Below are 19,695 nucleotides of genomic sequence, written 5' to 3' on the forward strand. Positions count from 1 at the left end.
TGAAATTAACAGTGGATGGGAAATGGAAGTCTTTCTGTTCCCCTATTTTAGTTTCCCACAATTACCAGAATACACACGCACACAAACTCTCTCTCACACACGCGCACACACACACACACACACAGGTCATCCGGCTCGCAATATTGACCGTGACAGAGCATTATCCTTGGAGGGCTCTGCAACTTCTCAGCTCAATCCAGTGTTAAAGCCACCAGCTCAAAGTCTCTTTTAATATCCACAGACCTTTGAAATGTTATTATTCAAAAACCTCAAAGAATGAAATTAACTGTTTTGAGGTGTGAACTGATGTTCTTTTCACACAGTAAAGTCAGCAGCCTCTAAATTACTCTATTAGAGTTTATCTCACCATCAAATAGGGTCTTAAAGGTGGGGAATGCGATTCTAATCCAATACACGTCTTTTAGTCAAATTCAGCGAATATCTCCTCACGGTCCGCTAGCTGTCCGTTCACCGTGTGCGTTGAAAAAACCTGCTAAACAAACAAAAGTGGCTCGGGCCGAGCCACACAACACTATTTCAGCTTTTCCAGCCATGATTTGTGTGTCAGGTAACATTAAATGACCGTTTACATTCAGCTTACTTTCCAGTTTGCCAAGATATGCTGCTGTTGTGATGTTTGCTATAGTAGCAGGAGAGTTGTGAGTATCGCTGTTTGGAGCTGGTTTGCTGGCTCTTTCCTCAGTCTGCTATAGCTTCAAATGGTGACTCCCTACATTTACCAGAATGCTTTTCAATAATCAGAAGAAGTGGCATGAACTTGTTTCTTTAAATCACAGTTGAATGAGTGGACACACTTATATATAACAGCTATTCATTCAGCTAGTTGGTGAACATTGGGTCACATATACTGCAACCCCATCAAGTTGTGCACCACGTACATGGCTTTGACTGTTAAAAAACTGTACCAGCATTGGTTCATCGAAATTATATAAAAGAAACAGTGTCCCAGTTACCCTGGATAATCCACAGAACACATTGTCAACTGTTTTCATAAGGACTATTTTTCGGTTGAAAGTAGTTCCAATGAAAGCTGTTCACAGTGAGGTCTGTGGATTATCTAGAAGAATTGGGACACTGTTGCTGCAAAGGGAATTTTTCTTAAGCTATTTTTTAATGCTGTGAGCACCACAAACAAAACTCCGGTCATTTCCATTTTACTGGGGTGACGGTAGAAATCAGACAAATATCTCAAACATGGACGGATCATGAGACTATAATACCCTGGGCACAGACACGGAAAAGGCCACCCCTTGAACACAGCAGCGTTTGTAGCGCTTTACAGTTAGCTGTAAAGTGTTGCCGTTGGCTGAAAACTTCACATAATTATTAGTGTTTATTCACACTGGAGATGAAGAGAGGCTGCATCCTCCAGTCCAAAGCTTCCTGCCACAGCAGATTCACATTAGGGGTGGGACGATACAGGTACCTCACGATTCAATTCTGTGGCAATATGTGGTCCACGATATGATAATATCACGATTCGCGATATCTACGATATTGAATATATTGGAAAAAATTTCATCAACGATATATCACGATATATGTGACTGAAAAGAAAAAGAAGGAATAAGGAAATAAGGAAATTTTATGCATTTATTAATGCCAACATTTCCAACATTGTGCAAAGAAATATGCATTTGCATAACTCACTGCCTCCTGGTCTTAAATGTAAACACTGTACATCTAGACAGATAAAAGTGCATGAACATTACAAAACAACATGAACATTAACATGTGTAAACCATAATACTGAAACGTACTGAGCGCACCCTCCACTTTGGCTCTGGTATCTGCATTGAATGCAGGGATGACTTTGTCTGTAAAGTGCCGACGACTCGGTATCTCGTATCTCGGTTCCAGTGTTGTCAACATTCTGCAAAATCCATCATTCTCGACCACGCTGTAAGGGCGAAGGTCCTTGCAAATAAATTCGGCGATGGACTTAGTGATACTCTGTGCCCTCGGCGACCCAAAGGAGCTTTGCTTTGAACGCAGTAGTGATTGTCGGCTGACTTGGTTTACCCTCATTATCACCTGAGAGTAGTTCACCGTGATAGCGAACGAGGTGCATTTGCAGATTCGTAGTGTTGCAGTTATATTTTATCTTTGCAAAGCAGTTCTTGCAGATTGCATAGTTTTTATCCAGTGCCTTTCCGTCGACTGTCTCGTAAAACCCGAAGTGTCTCCACACTAGAGTGGAAACTAGCGGGTGGGTCTTTGATTAGTTTTTATTGTTTTCCGCCATTCTTCTCGCTTCTCTTTTTTCTGCAATTCTCTGTTGTTTAGTTAACTTGTGTTCTTCACCGGCCGCTGTTTGTGCCACTTTACCCCTATTTACTCGAACAGCGCCCCCCGCAAACAGAATGGTAGATATTGGGTAGTGACAGTGACAATGACAACGGGTAAATTAATCATTTTGTGTTGTAATAAAATATCGATATTGGGCGTTAGTGTATCGATTATTTATTGCGACAGAGAGCACAACAATATATTGCAATATCGATTTTTTTTCCCACCCCTAATTCACATTGACAATCCTTTTCTACAAATATTACATATACAATATACTATGGGGCACCATAAAAGAATATTGTAGGAAACCATCAAAGGAAACCTGTGATGCAGGTTATATTGTTTTAAAGCAGAGCTATACTCTTGGTTTACTAATTTTAATGTAAACATACTGTAGTCTAAGTATGAACTGTATTATGCAGGTTAAAAATATATAATATATATTTAAAATAATAGTCACATTTGACCTTAATATAGTCAAGATACTCAATATTAAAAGTCTTCGATTGGGATCGGGAGCAATAAAAAAAGAAACATCCCTACTTTGTACAGAGTGTCTCGCTGAGGCCTTTTGACTCAATATATCTGACTGATAGTTCTCCTCCAAAATGTGAACTCTGGTTGTAACACTGGTGTAGAAGTGGTTTCTAATGTTTTCTTGTTTCTGGGTTAATGGCAAGTAAAGCTAAAAGAATAAATTGTTCAGGTTGATATTATAGGTAAATATAAATAACAAGAAACTGCAGTGAAGAAATGCCAAAAATATGTCTGAGATCAGTTGATAAGATTGGGCCAGTATTGTAGTTTTGCTGTTACTATTTGTTCTTGTTTCTGGATCCTGTTCAATTCAACAAAAAAAGAATTCATGGGCTGCTACTACCTGGTGATTTCTTTGTGTATGCTAAAGTTTCATCTCAAGCAGTTACTCATTCTAAACCTACAAGTTTGTTTAATCTGTTAATGCCTCAGCTCTTTGTAAAGGTCACACTTGATATTGTTTGATTTTTTTAGCCTTCCCTCACTTTCTGAGCCCATGGATATCTTTGCGCCTCATAGCAGTATTTTTTATTACTCCACTCCACTTCCTGTATTACTTCACTCTCATCCCTTGTTCTCCTTTGTGCCCTCGTTATTTGAGTGTGGCCGATGCTTCTGGCTACTCTGAGGCTTTAATAGCATCTTTAATAGCATCTCATAGCACTCCAAATCAAATCCCTTTGTGTAAATACAATTTGGTTAAAGCCAGAGAGCCATACAGAGGTTAATTATCAAATCATATGTGTTTGATATAGTCACAGCACGTCAAATCAGTCTTCAGGTCTGACTAAACCTATCAACATTAACATAGCATCAGTCTCAACTAATCCTCAGATCAGGATCCCAAAATGTACGATAATGTTTATAATGGTTTATATTGGCCTCATGATCCTCTCCTTTACAGGAGAGTTCTGAAAATCGCAACAAAAATAGAGGGCCAATAAGTGTCAAGTCTTACATCAAATTACAAAGAATTGATGTTAAAATACCAGGAAGCAGTTTAAGAACCTGGAGCATCTTTCTCCTCCTATCTCGGGACTCATCATAACCTAAATCTGTCAGCAGCCTCTCTCCACATAGTTTTTTTCTTTTTATATGTCGCTAGAAGTAGTTTTTTTTTAACTCAAATATTGGCAAACACAAACTTCCTCCTACCAGGGACATACTCCGCTAATCATGTAAATTCGGCTGATTTCACCTGCTGTATATTTAATAATTCTTCAGTTTCAAGCAGTAGGAAAAAGGGCTTCCAGACGGGCACATAACAGCCAACATTTTAACAGATTGGAAGTGTCTTGAATAAAAAGTGACAAAAACCAAACACAAAAGGAAACAGTATTACATGCAGCGATAGCAATGATGGTGTGACATTAATGACTAAAAATGGCTGCATCAAAGACAGATTAGGGAATGCCTGTTCTAATTTTCTGTCTGCTGTGCTGACAAGCTGACTGTGGCCAATTTAGTTAAACCACTAATAAATCTCAGAGTCATAATATGAGTGGATCTTGAAAGTAGAGGAGAAATAACAAAAAATAAGAAATATAAACCAGCATACTCAAACTGAGCTCTTGTCTATCTGTCACTCTTCCCCTCCTCTCGGTCTCCTCTTCACTACCTTTCACTCACCTTCCTTTGTCTCTCTGTGCAGAGCTCTTTATTCTCAGGAGAACATCTATTCATTTGGCACTTGGGGTGAGTACACTGTGGTTAGTGAGCCGTCTGAATTAAGGAGGCTGGCTTTAATCCCTGTTTCACAGTGGAAACAGACGGTTTCTCTGTGATAGTATAATCATGGAAAGAGCTCTCAGGATTACCAAATGAACAGAGGAGGTTCAGCGGATCAGTAGACTAAAGCGCAGACAGTACCATGCTAGTTTGTCCTGGTCATACAGATACATACATACAGATATTGCAGAGCATGTTGTCAGTCGCTTGTACTGGTCAATGTGTGTAATCTTTGAGCCACACTAGCACCGTGGCTCTAGGGATTGCAATGATGGTTGGTTGGTTGGTCCACCACTTTGGTCCAGACTGAAATATCTCAACAACTGTTGTACACACACTCATGCTCCCCCGAAAAAGAAAGATATTAACTTTGGTGATCCAACCTTTCTACTAACATCTACCATCAAAGTTTCCACCTGTCCAGTGAAATATCTCACTGTTTATTGGATGGATTGGCATGACATTTTGTACATTCATGGTTCCCAGACGATGACTCCTACAAACTCCTCACAGAGCTGCTAGCATGGCTCTTAGACTTGTTTAACTGTGTAAAATTCAATTGGTTGCTTTCAACATGACTTTGCATAACATGAATTGAGCATGATGTGACTTCATGTTTGTCTTTGTTAGGTTGCTATAGCCAGAGTAGGTTTTATGAGTGAGAGATCACATTGGAAACAGTTCTTTGGCCCTTTCTCATGGATGTTTAAAATTCAAGTCCTCTTGGAGAGCTACTGAACTGCAGCTCCTTCAAGGTGAAGCGTTGACTTTCCCTTCTGGTACAAACTGAGTCTTCAGGCAGCTCAAATCTTAGAGCAGAGTTTGCATAAGAAGCCTCCAGCGGGTTTTATGTACAGTGATATTTGCGTTTAGGAATATGTGTCTAAACTCTGTACCTCTGCCTGTGATTTGACATTGGAAAGGTAAATATCAGAAGGACAGCTAATATTTAACTACCCTCATTACCACGTACAGTAGTTCTAATCCCATCTGAGTGTGAAACGCTTTTATTGGAACGATGTAACTTTAAACTCAGATGAACAAGAAAATACAGCATAACTTACTATATATCTATCTTTTAAAGTTGCACCACATTACTGAAGCTCAATACATCATTTCCTGGTTCTTTTATACAGTCATAGCTGCTGTCAATAACATCTGAAAATGGAGTTAATGCGGAGTACCAGTGTAAGTCCTTGGTCTGAATAGGTTTCCGAGGCCTTCTCTGTTAAACTGTTTTGCTGTGAAAACTTTCATATTTAATAATGTCAGCAAAAGTGTTGTGCTTGAAGGTTCATTATTGACCTTGGAATGAGTAATTTGACAAAAGAATTCTAAGCACAAGGTCCACTTACTGAACATTTTTAGCCACTTGAACACAAACATCCACCAAAGAACATGGAAATAACATGACTTGTAGTGATACATGAAACAGGCAGCTCTGACTGTAACCTTTCAAAATTGTCTTTTATATTGGTCACAAAGAGGAAGTCAAATTAGATGAACGCAGTTAGTTTTAAAGGAGAGAAGTATTACAACAGGGAATCTCTGGGTATTTGAAGTTGTGAAAAGTGTTTTGAATCACAGATGGAGACAAACTGTAACTTCATATGTGTTTTTATATATACTTTCATGCAATCCAGATACACTAAAGACACATTATTGCCGGGTAGTGACGATGCTAATGATGGGCTTATAACTGTGGCATACACACTATTATAAAGATACTCAGCATACTCACATCCATATGCATAATCGCACACACAAATGCACACCTTAAATGAGCACGTATGCCTTATATCTCACAGCACAGGCAGTAGAATCCAGCTAATTATCCCACATTTTATCGGGATATTTCTTTGACAGTTCCTTCAACCCTCCGTTCATCCACTCCTTCTTTCCTTTACCTCTCTCCATCTGCCCTCATCTCTCTTCCTGCCCAGTAGATGATATAGAACGACGCTTATTAGGAAGACCAGAGCTCTTTGAAGCCCAAGGCTTTTGTGTGAGAGTGTGTGTGCGCGTGTGTGTGCGTGTGAGAGAGAGACAGCGCATGCGTGCATCGATGTCTGTGTGCTTTATACTGAATGAGGACATAAATGATGACACGTGTCAAGTGTGCTGCATGATGAACGTGACTGGCTGGTGTGTGACTGCACTGCTGTGTGTGTGTGTGTGTGTGTGTGTGTGTGAGCCCGAGCCTGACTTCAGTCAAAGTGACAAAAAATGTGTTTGCCTCGATACTTCATTTAACAGCTGCCATTTCAACTCCCACACAGCTATTACATTGGTAAGCACACGCACACACACAGAGCAATGCAAAGAGCTGTTAGCAACAGTGTTAAAGAGTCATGGTCGCTCAAGAGATGCCGTGTTGAGGTCAGATAAAAGACCATTTATTGTTCCCCTAAAGTGAATATTGAGCTCTCTGAAACACCTTTACCTTTGTTGCTAAGTTTTGGCTGTTTGTTTGAGTCTCTTCTTTCACCAGATATTGTTGTTGCGCTTGTGAGCCATAATAAAAAGCCATGTCAAGAAAAATAAGTAACAACAGCAAGAGTACAAAAGCTGCCTAAAAGAAACTCACTAAGTTTTGGGAGATTAGCGTGTTGACTATAAATTGTATTTACTTCTTTTATCAAAGCACACATTAACCTTTTAGATTGGTGTGTTATCTTCCAGGCAGCCAATGGTTTCAATCCATGCCAGCATAGTATAAAAATCAACTTGCAGAGACTTTAAACTTACTCAAAATAGGTCATCCTTCAGGTCTTGCCATCATTTTATGGTAATTCAGTCACAAGCAAAGACTCTTCCAAACTTTTCCAAAATCAGATTTGTAACTTAAAAATGGCGCTGAAAGTAATTTTACTGGTGGGATGGAGCATCGTATTAGCTAAACTGACTAGGAATAACATTGCTGCTGCAGCAGAGTCAAGCTCAGTTAGATGGAATATAAATTAAAGTGGCACTAATGAATATTTTTATATCAATAACGGCACAAATGACTGTGTAATGTGAAAAAAAATTGCTCGTAGTAACAAACTCACAGAGAATTATCACCTGACTTCACTGTTTTGGTTCACTCTCATAGCATTAATTTTGGCCGCAGCAGGCAGCTGTTTTCAGCAAAAAGCTCTAAAAACTCGCTGTAGGCTATCTGTTTTGCACCAAACAGCTGACAGACAAAGTTAGATACTAGCTGGTGAACATAGTGGAGCATTTATCAGCTAAAGAGCCAGATATTTTTCTCAGGAGCTGGTGGAGACCAAACCAGAGCTAAAAGGAGAGTGAATATTGGACTTACATTAAATAGGTCACATGAAACATGACAACTGTTTGCTAACACGTTAGCCATATCAATTTTATGAGACCTTAATATGTCAAACTTGTGTAATGTTAATCCTGTTGCAGAGATCTGCCCCAAAGTGCCCAAAAAAGACCTGATTAATTCAGCTTTAAGTTATTGAGCAATATGACTGTGAAAGTGTCTCTAAAAATGGATTGCCATACATTGTTCATAATCTGAAATAGTTCCAAAAATACACCTCACCAAATTAATATCAGCCATGCTGAGTTAATGATTTTTTTAATTTATGAGTCTACCGGCCTTATAATAAACGCAAAAACCATACTTCTTTAGAGCATTTTTATAGCCTACTATAATTCAAGATCATGTGGTCTACCCCTCTCTTTAGCTGTCACCTTCTGTCTTTTCCAAACACTTCACTCATACATTATTCTATCACATTGTTTTTTATTATACTGATTATTCAGGTGTAAAGCCACAGACCTTTTGCTTTCTTTGCATTTGGCTTTTTGGAAAGTTTGCAATCCACAGTTAGAACTGATGCAAGTTTTGTTGCAGGTTTAGTGAATCACGTTGGATAACAGCATTAGTACCTGAAACATAAATACAAATATCTGTGTGTCTTGTTGTGTTGTAGGCAGGAGTGTAAGAAGCTACGTGAGGAGCTGAGAGAGGACCACGACGAGGACAAGGCTTCAGCGCTGGCTCAGCTGGCACAAAGCAAGGAGCAGGAACTGAGCAGCGCCAGGGAGAGCTGGCAGAGGAAAGTGGAGGACCTGCTGGAACAGGTACAACTATTGTCAATGGATCTGTATACATGTACAGTACAGTATGGGCTTGTGTGTTGAATGCACAGGTGTTGACCAGCCTCCATCCTGATCTTTCTTGGAAAGATGGAGGAGGAATACAATTACACCAAGTGTTGTTGGTGTTTTATGCCCTTTACAAAATTCTTAAATGGACACAAGAAATAATGTATAAAATCAAAAGTGCAAAAAGAACATGCAAAGAAAGATGATCACTAGTCCTGGATGGAGAGGGTAAGTGGAGGTGCCCCCATTTACTGGTTAAACATGGTTTTAATCTTTAACTTGGGCTGCGGATCTCTCTGAACACAAAATGCCAGATGCCTACAGTTTCTAGTGGAATGGCTGTAATTATACCAGTAGTAAAAAAAAAAAAAAAAAAATCAATAAGGAGGGAGAATGAGGATGAGAAAGGCAATAAGAGCAACTGCCTCCCTTCAAAGCTTGCCCCTTTAAGACCTCCTGTCTACGCCAGACTGACTTATTTCTCCCTCACACTGGTGGACAAACTCACTCACACATTCATTATTTGATGTCGCAGTGAATACACCGGAGCAGGCTGCTGTTGCTAATGACCACCCGGTAATATTAATGTAGCGTGACTAAGCTCTCCTGTGGTCATCGTACACACATGCAAACAGTGTCAATGGCTTTATTTATGTTCATTTCTGCATGCTGTGTGCATCCGCTGCAGGTCGTCGTCATGCCCGCACCGTCCTTCAGCTCCCATCTAGTGATTAATGCGTCCGCTTCACGCCTCACAATCAGCGCAACCATATTTATTTACTCTAATGTCAAATCAGAGCAGCGGTCAGTCTCTTGATAGATACGCACTGACAGAGAAGATGCTGTCTGGAAATCAAATGATGGTGCAGACTCTTTTCTAATAGCCTGTATTTTAACAGATTATTATGTCAGTGATGCCTTGAAGCGTGGGCAGAAATAACTTTTACAAAATATGATTAAACTTTTGCTCACGCACAAGATGCTTCACAGTATGTTTTCAAAAAGTACAACTACAAATATGTTTCAGCATTGTAAATATTAGTTTAATTGTAATTGACACTTGATGTAATGAAGCATAAGGGTGATGTTAGGCCCAAAGCCATGTGTGCACAGTTAGCATCTTTCAGCTCAATGTTTTGATTTCCCAGCCCACAACTTTACTGTTTTGGTTCTTTTTTCTCATCAGCGTTGTTTCCGGTAACAGCAGGCAGCTGTTTTTAGCAGAAAATCTCTGACAAACCCGCTGAACAATACCTCCACCAAATGGCAGACAGACACTTTTAGCAACTAGCTGGTGAACATAGTGAAGCATTAAGAGCCAGATATTTCCCTCAGCAGTTTATTCAGACCAAACTAGAGTTAAAAGAAGAGTGAATATTGGACTTATGTTCATTACGTGGACACAAACACGACTCTAAATTAATGCTAATGTTGCATAATATCTGCTGGATGTGTCAATAAGCACACTGTTTACTAACATGTTCACTATAACAACTTTTTAAAGTGATAATATACCACCTCCAGGTAGACAAAAAAAATGAATACAGGTTTAAGACATCCCACTGAAAGACTACTGTGGTTGCCTACCTCACTCTAGACTTATTACCCCTTTCACATGACACCCAGTTGTCTCCAACATCAACACTGGTTGGCATATATAACCATACACTTGTGTTAAAAAATCCTATCCAACCTCATGACACAGTGTATGACTCATGTCTCAGTCATAATATAATTTCCAAATTTGGGATGCAGCTATATGGACACTGAGAAACTTTCTTTGTCGTGTGTAGTAATGTATGATCTGCAAGTTGATCCAAAAGGTGATGAATTTATCAACATTTATTCCAACTATGTTTCAAAGTGTTAATAAATTAATAATTTAGGGTCCAGCTGGTCTCACATGGTTTCCTCCTGTCCAGTTTGCTCCAAAGGACTTCAGAGGTTACCATCCCCGGGCAAGAGTAACTTCGCATCCTGCCGACAAGTGTTGCTGTTTCTAGACAGAACAAGTGGGATCATAGGTCGCCCGAATAATGGATGTAGTCCTCTATATTCTAAAGTTTCCTATTGTGCTTCTTCATGAAATTTGCTTTATTGGCATGACTGCAGTTAAATACATCATTATCTCTACACTTGCTTAAGTATTCATTATCTTAAGTTGTCTAGACAGACTAATTTGGTGAATCATGCTGCTTCCTCCCAACAATGAATTCTAGTGCTACGTTCACTGCACTACAGCATTAGCCAGAATTTATTTTGTACTGCAGTGAACTGCAAACAATTTATTTACAAAAAGTAAGAAACTGTATTGCTTGAGGCTTTAAGAAGTACAAATATCTTAATATGGCAACCTTTGTTTAAGCTTAATTGATTGCCACCCCCTCTTTGCCCATCTCTATTCATTCTGCAGCATAAAGATTCTGCTCCCTAGAGACAGCCTTACACTTCCTTATACTTCTCTTCCTGCACCATCTACTCGCTTTCTTTTTAATAAGTATATGTATGCAAAGGTGTAGACGCAGCGGCTTGTTCAGCTGTCCCAGTAAGGGTCTCCCTCCCAGTCCAATATTTCTTTTTGTCTGTCTCTCTAGATCTCCCTGTTGAAGCAGAGTCTGGAGATGCAGCTGTCCCAGTCGCAGTCGTCGCTGCAGCAGCTGCAGCACCAGTTCAGCCAGGAGAGGGAGCACCTTAGGATGCAGCTGGACGAGCTGCAGACGGAGCACCAGAGGCGACAGCAGCGTCTACAGGAAGTCCACTGCTGCTCCATGAAGGACATGGAGCACGCCAGGCAGAGGGACCTGAAGGTCGGTGGTGGCAAACATGCACACACGCGCACACACATTTCCAAACCGTACAATCTAAATATTTATAAAGACTAACAAATGTGTTGAATGCAATTCCGTCTTCACATTTGCAAACTGATTTAAAATATATATATATTTTGAAACCTGCATTGTTTGCATCCATGGTTGCTAGCTAGAAGTCTTCTTCCCTGCTTTTAGCTGGTACATTGCTATGATTCTTGGCGTATTACTGCCACCAATTTTCAATCAGTGTAATAACATGAAACAGTCAGCATGAATGTGTATTTCATGCTTGTGAGTGCACCTGTGCATCCTCGTGCATGTGTTAGAGAACAAGATACAAATAAAAAGGGGACCCACTCTTCAAAACATGGCTCCAGAGCGCCACTAGTGGTCAAAAATAGAGCCCATTCGAAACTGGATTTATGAGGTCAATACTGATAATGATATTTCTGAATTTAACTGAGATATGTACCGACTCCGAGTGGGACTTTTTACAGTTATATTTATCAGTGCCCTCTGGTAAGCAAACTGTAATTGTGACCCTGTTTCTACATGACCTCAAACATATCTTTGGCTTTTCTGTACTGCAATTTCTTGTTACCTATTGGCCAACATATATGCCAATACGATACATCTACAATAAGTGGTGCATAGTTCAGACTCAGTGCAGTAGGGCAGCAGTGTGGTGGATTACCAGAACTAGGCAGAGTCAGCACCATGGACAGCAACTGGATGCATACCTCAAGCTCAGGCTAAATCAGCACCACTGACAATGATCGGATGTATAACAATAGCATCATTGATCCTGGAACAAATCCTCCCTCAATCCCTGGGTGTAGACTGTTTACCTCAATATGTCATTCTCAAATTAATATTGATCTAGTATAATGGCTGTATAAATGTGAGACCATTGCAGTCAAGCAAAACTAGAAAACCTGCATTTTCAGCACACTGAATTCTCAAACCAGTAAGTTCCTAAGTTTGTTAAGAATTGCATTCTTCAAAACTGAAGAAGCATTATCCCATAATTATATGCAAACAATGTATATATTTTAAAAGAACACATGAAAAATGAGCTGCAGCATTTATGTCATGCTCTCTGCCAGTTACAGAAGCTCCTCAGGAGAACCCATCCATGACATTTTTAACCAATCGAGCCTTGTCAGACTCTAAGTTAGACTGACAGTGAGTCATCACCATCGTTACTCACTCTCACTGACAGCAGACAGCTTCTGTACCAAGCAGCTATACTGACAGCTCTGTGTTTCCTCTTTATAATGTCAAAATATGCATGCACAAACACAACATACACACTCCTCAAGGTGCCAAGAAAATGTTCTTCAACGTTAATCCTTCTATTTCACAGTCAAGGTCGATTTGGATCAGCTATACATCACAATTCCAAATCCCTTTTCCTACTTGGACGCTGTAATTGTATTAATGCTTTAGGCAGAATGGAGGTCAGGAAACAGCGTCCTTATGATGTGTTTTTGGCAACTCCTTGAGTACAAATGTGGAGAAAGAATATGAGTCATACAGCACTTATGAAATCGGCAGTCTTCATTATTTTCCTGTAAACCGAACTGACTGCTGTAGCAAACATGCTCCTCCCTGTTATCTTCCTCTCCTCCTCCACTTGTTTCTTCTCTAATGCAAACATACACAATAGCTGGTGCACATTCCCTCAATATAACCACAACATTGTCCACCTTTTGAGTATTCTTTCTTCTGTCACAGTCGTAGTAGATAAGCAGGGAAATAAAGTGTTAAAAGCTTTATGGGGGGCTTTTATGGTGACAGGGTGTTTATATTTCTGTCAGTAGTGCAGGGAGAGAAAACTCTATTATCCAGAGTGGAGGCATTAGAGGGATCATTTGTGTATGTGTGCTTTATGTGTGTTTGGGTGGATGGGAGGTACATTCAGATTGTCAACAGCCGTTATCTGTTCACAGTTCGCAGACAGTTGCATCCAGGGAGTAATAAAGTTTTTACAAATCCCTGCTACACAAACACATGCACATAACCTAATTTAGTTCTTCTTCTTCCAGCTACCAAAAAGCTACAAATAGAAGCAGTGAGTGTGCATGGAGCAATTGACAGCTTATTGATTTGCTTATCATCGTCTTACTTATCTTATTTCTCAGACTCTTGCTCACTTTATTTTGCCTGCACACTTTCAGAGGGAGAACTGTTATTTCCTAAGGACATGTGGATATTAATACAAATTAATATACAAAATGTAGAAAATGTCCAAGTAAAAGCAAGATTTTTAGCCATGCTAGCAGCAGGGATCTAGAGGTTGCAATGTCTGTCCATCCACCACTTTGGTCTAGACTGAAATATCTCAACAATCTGACGGGTCACCATTAGATTTTGTACAGACATTCATGATTCCCAGAGGCTGAATCCTAATGACTTTGGTGATCCTCTTGAGCTTTTAGTTAAGTTCAGTTCAGTCTTTACTGTCCCACATGGGAATTTGGCTTGCAGCATGGCAAAATTAAACACATCAAAAGTCATCATTCTTATCCATCAGTAAAGCTGAAAAAGACATATCAGTTAGAAAGAGCAACTTAAAAAAGACAAGTTATGTTATTTCACTGCACATTTTAAAAATTTAATTTGAATTTGAATCTATGGCACCTGACCCTTCAAAATCTATACTTCCACCCTAAAGGAACCAGCCCAAAGTGTTTATTTATGATGTGGTAGATATCAGTAGCATTAATGGTTGCTTGGTGGCTCCCTTAATGGCTTTTGCCAGACTCTTTTATTAAAATTTGTATGAGAGTGTTAATTGCTCCCAACCAATAATGGTTACCATTATTAAATTTGTTCAAATGGTTTTTGTTGTTGACTTTCAGGTTACCGTACTACGCTACAAGAACAAAATAACACCACCAGCAGGTCAAAGTTTTCACCTTCCTGTTCTCTTTACATCTGCTGTATGGATTGGCACTTAATTTGCTACACACATTCGTGGTTCCCAGACGATGCATCCGAATGGACTTTTAGGACTTTTCCTTTAGCTCCATCATTGGGTCAAAATTTAAGTTTGTCTAACACTTTGGTTTATGACCAAATCTAATGGTATTCCCATCAGCCTCAGCTCTACTCTGTGTTTAGTGCTAACTAGCAAATGTAAGATGGTATAAAAATCAGCATATTAACATTTTCGTTGTGTGCATATTAGCATTTGGCTCAAAGCACTGCTGTGCCTAAGTCCGGATTCTCAGAGCCGCTAGCATGTTTGTTAACTGTTAGTGTAATACTTTTACGAGGTAATAAAACCAAAATATTAATGGTCGAAATCACCCACTACTGTTTTTGAAATCTTGGACAGTACATGTCAAGCCCCAACTTAGCTGTCTTCTCTTTTTTTCTTATGATCTGATCTGAATTTTAAAGCCCACATTAAAAACCCATCACTGAAATTCCCAACTTCTCTGGAATCTTGCCAGTGTGCAGTCATTTCTCACGGTCAGATACTGAAAAGGTTATATGTGCCTTTATCTCTAACAGGCTCCACTACTGTAATACTCTCTGTTCTGGTCTGCCCAAGAAAGCTTTGAATAAACTGAAGATCATCATAATGCAGCAGCTTAAGTGCTGAGTATGACCAGACGAAGAGAACAAGTTACAGCTGTTTCAAAGTCGATGTGTTGGCTCCAGGTTAGTTTAGGCATTAAGATTCTGCTCTTGGGTTTTACATCACTCAACAGTCTAGCACCTGAATACATATCAGACATGCTTTTAAGCTACATCCCTTTTAGACGCCTCAGTTCCTCCAACTCGGGTCTTTAAGTTGTCCTCTGGGTCAGGATTAAGACCTGTGCTGAAGCAGCTGGATCAGCCTGCCAGAAGACCTGGGGGCCACGGTCTCAGTTCATATCTTTGTGTGTTTATCCCTCCTGTCGCTCTCGCTCTTGTTCAACAGTATCACCCCTTTTTACTTAGTTAAATGGATTCACCCACCGGCAAAGTAACAAATATTGACCGTCTAGTAATGGAATGAAGATTGAAACAACCAAGGCCTCCACACACAAACAGCACAGAGAGGAGAGAGGAGGAGGTGAATGTAACAACATTACAGTCAATTTGTAATTATAGGCGTCACTGCCATTAGGGGTAATTAATGTGCTCCCTTTAATTAAAGGAATAAAAGGTATGGTTTTTACTGACCCACCAAGACCAATGATCAATACTAATAAATAAAATAGATTAGTGGCTTTTAAAACTGACTTTCTTATACTGTGACTGTGCTACTTTAAAGTCAAAGCTAGAGCGTGCGTAGCTTCTGTTATGTGACGTGTTTCTGAGTGAAACAGAATATGTGAATGGGATATTATTACAATTTAAATTAAATCCTTAAGATTTGATAGGATCATTCAATAGTGGGGGTGTGGCTTAGCGAAATCTGCGCCATACGGAGCTTTACAGGACTTTTCACCTTCATTAAAAATATAATGATAATATAAAAAATATTGTTTTACGGGAAGAGAAAAGAGACAGACTTTGATATAAAAATACTCATCATGGGGTTTCTTTTACATCTATTTGGCATTTAACAAGTGATAACTGAACAGTTAACTCAGAGACACAGGATTACCCTAAACAAGTGGGGTCCATTGTTACAGAGCAGTAATAAAACTGAAGATCTTGACTTTGAACTCATACGGCATAAAAGTAGTGTGTTTCACTGGTACAAACTTACTGCAAGATTGTAAAGGAAACAAAGTGCAAATACTGAAACAATGCAAATTAAAAATGCATTCAACATAATATCACTGCCTATGAAGTCAGTGAAAGCAATGGAAAGAACACCTAGTGTGTAATGGCTCAGTGAACCAGGTACAGTAAAAGACTGAAATGCACAAGGGTGGACCATTAAAGCAGAATACACAATAGATGGTTGGAGGATGTGGAGGTCAGGTGGTGAGAGTTAGTAAACAATGATGCAAACTATGAAGAGCTCCTTTTTGACATGAGTAAGAGGAGAGGCTTGTAATACTTGGTAGTATCATTTTTAGTGGATACACAACTAAATACAGCGTGAACAACATTATTATCCATCCGCTCACAAAGATCTTGTCACTAATGAACTGTAACACTTTTGTTTTGCGTTCGGGGGCTTTTTAAGTGTAACCATATAAACAGCATGGTGCCCCATCAAATGCTTCAAATCTGCTGTCCGCCAACTCAGAGGGAGATTCATTTGAATATTCAGGGCTCTCTCTGTTCCATGAAACATTTCCCAAAGGCATTATATACTGGCAAATTAAAATGCCACAGATGTCGCTGCCAACCTTCTATGAATATCATTTTAGATGTTTCTTCTTGATGGGTTTCTAATTTAAAATTTGCAAAATGGCACCTTAATATTTTACTGACAAAGAAAAATGGGTTGAACAGCAATTTTATTGTCTACAGTGGTGTGCTTCTAGGGCTTTGTGTAATAATGAAAATGAGATCTCAACTTCACCTCAAGTAATCTAAGACTGCTGATGGAAATTGCAGCTGTGTTTTCTCCTTAGATATGAAACATTGAATTTGATAAATCAGTCTGCAAAGGCATGTATTGCCTGTTACTAGTCTATATTGATTTTAATTATATATTAGTACAATTTACATGGCACCATACATTATTTGTGTAGTGTATACACAGGTCCACAACAGGTACTAAACTGAAAATATTATAGCAGGTTATGGAAACATTTTGCAGCTGAGCATCACCAAACACAACCACAAAATCATTGCCAATGCAGCTTATTGTCAGTATATAAACAGTGAGATAATGACACAAAGGGGAAAGTAAATGGAATATGTACAGTGCAGCCCAGTTTTTATAAGAAAAGATGTTATGTCCTGTGTCCTGCGCTACTCCATAGCCTGCGCTGTCTTTAAATTTCAATGTTCCCAGTGATCTCTGTGCACTAGCTAATTACAAAATGGTGAAAACAACTGCCTTTAGAGTTAAGCGGTTAGTTATGATAATGTAACAAGATGTTATGTGTGTATGGAGACAGACTGGGGGGCCAAATGTTTTGTCAGTTCCAAAAATGAAATTTTGTGTGGGTCTCCTGAAATTAGACTATTTTCCTGTAAATGGAAGTCGAACCTTGAGAGCGATAAGTTAGTGAAGTCAGTGTTGGTAGTCAGAAATAGATAAGGCAGGTAAAACCTTAAGTCTTCTAAACTTACTGAAAAACTAGTGCACAACAAGTTAATATTGGCTCCTGCAGTTGCATCCATAAATATCCGCACATCATTCTGATTTCTGTATCTTTAAGTAAAAATATGACATCGCAGAGAAACTCTGTGAAATCACTGTGATCAATTATAAAAACTGTAATCACATTTATAGTAAAAACTGTTGAACCAGAAACATGGCTGTTGATGGTTAAATGTAATGTTGGTCTCCGCCAACAAGCCAGTTGACAGCCAACTTTATCAGACTGATGAGTTTACAGTAACAGACGCAACAAACGTCTGTTGAACTGTGGATCGAGATGACAGCAGCACTGGTAGTGAATGTGTTTACAAAAAGTAAAACCCTATTTCCTATAAACCCACCGCTACAAACACAAAATGTGGATCCTCACACATCAAAAGCAGCTTTTTCTGCCAGAGTAAACGTTCGACTGCCAGCCGTGTAATGTCAGTAGGTCTATACTCAGTGTGTGTGTGTGTGTGTGTGTGTGTGTGTGTTGTGGCAGCCCTCCAGTCAGCAGTGCTAAAGCCTGATGCTAATGCTGTGTGTATAAGTGCTTGCCAGTTTTCTTTGCTAATATTCTAATATGTTGTTCTGGTTAAGCCAAAACTGTGATCAACAACAGCTGGATCAAAGTAACTGAACACAATTTAATTAATCACTTAATAAAAAAAAATAACAAAACGGTGGAAACACATGTTTTTGTTTTACTTACAAATTAGTTTAGATTCTTGTTTCCTCCACAAATAGATTAGTTAACGGACATCAGTACACACCGAACACTTTCAGTAAATTCAGGGGTTTCATCTTGGGTGAAGCCCGTCTGGACTCTTCTGTCTTTTAGGAAATCTTTAGTACGTAATGGTGGGAAGTGCGCAGAGAGATGATCTGATTGACACCTGTCCATAACACACCTAATTATCATGTGCTTTTACTAATCCAGCCCTTTCTAGTTCTACTGTGCCATCACTGTTGGTCACAAACTTACCAAAAAATCTATTGGGGTATCGATCATTTGTTTTCTCACTCTGTAGCTTAACAAACTTGTAACCCGATCCCAATATAATTGTGTTTAATTCTCAGTATGATTTTGAGCCACTACTTCTGTCTGTCCAATAATTATTAAAAAAAAAAAAAAAGATCAGCAGCAATTTCTTATTTTTCTACAGCCATCATTAACTGTTGCTCAGTTTAACTGAGGAAAAAACATTGAACTAAATATCAGTATTATAAAAGAAAAAAATGTTCATTTAATCAGAGTCAAGTTGACTTACTACAAAAAAGTTTCAGTCGAGGTCGTTCTGAACAGGAATCCATTAAAACTGTCAGCGAACCTTTCAAGGAAAAGAAATGTATGAGACTTTAAATACAAGAGAATTGTCTGTTTTACAATGCATTTCGAGGTGACCTTACCTCTATTTTTCTCAATATCCTTAAGGACTCTTCAGTTGAGTGACTTGAATTTGGTTAGTCAAGGCTGTTCTGCACAGGAGTCCATTGAAACTGTCAGCAAACCTTTTAAAGAACAGATTTAAAATATGAGGCTGAACTGTGTATATTTTACAATGCATTTTGACATGTGATCTTATCTATTTTTCTCAAAAACTATACAGTACAAACAGTCCGATTTTTCTTCTCTTCTTGGCTGATATTTCAGTGCAGTTTAAGTCAGTGTATGATGATTTGCCAGTTTCTCCTTCAGCATGTATAGAGGATTTAAAATACTGAAATACTTCCTTATCTCTCCCTGCCTCACTTTTCCATTTTCTTTTTTACATCTCTGTTCCCTCTTACTTTTCTCTCCTGCTCCATCATCTCCTCCTACGTCTTAAACTTTTTATCAACAAATTTTCCTCTTTCTCTCGCTGTCTTCTTTTTCTCTACCCTACTTTCTCCTTGATTCCCTCCCCCCCCTCCCTCTGGTCCTCCCACTCTCTGTTTTCCTCTTTCTCCCTATTTTCCTGCCCTCTCTTT

The 19,695-nt window shown here is 39.1% G+C and overlaps 1 protein-coding gene across 3 annotated transcripts in view; it reads left to right on the forward strand.

The window, feature by feature from the left end:
* The window catches only part of fam184ab (family with sequence similarity 184 member Ab), a 136,139-nt gene that overhangs the window by 79,329 nt on the left and 37,115 nt on the right, over positions 1 to 19,695 (forward strand). For all 3 annotated transcript variants that reach the window (XM_044168929.1, XM_044168930.1, XM_044168931.1), the window contains exons 13-14: positions 8,526 to 8,676; positions 11,295 to 11,507. In XM_044168929.1, the coding sequence (XP_044024864.1) occupies positions 8,526 to 8,676; positions 11,295 to 11,507 (364 nt within the window). The remainder of the gene's footprint in view (positions 1 to 8,525; positions 8,677 to 11,294; positions 11,508 to 19,695) is intronic.

The sequence above is a fragment of the Siniperca chuatsi genome, linkage group LG16 (assembly GCF_020085105.1).
Source record: "Siniperca chuatsi isolate FFG_IHB_CAS linkage group LG16, ASM2008510v1, whole genome shotgun sequence".
Classification (NCBI taxonomy): Eukaryota; Metazoa; Chordata; class Actinopteri; order Centrarchiformes; family Sinipercidae; genus Siniperca; species Siniperca chuatsi.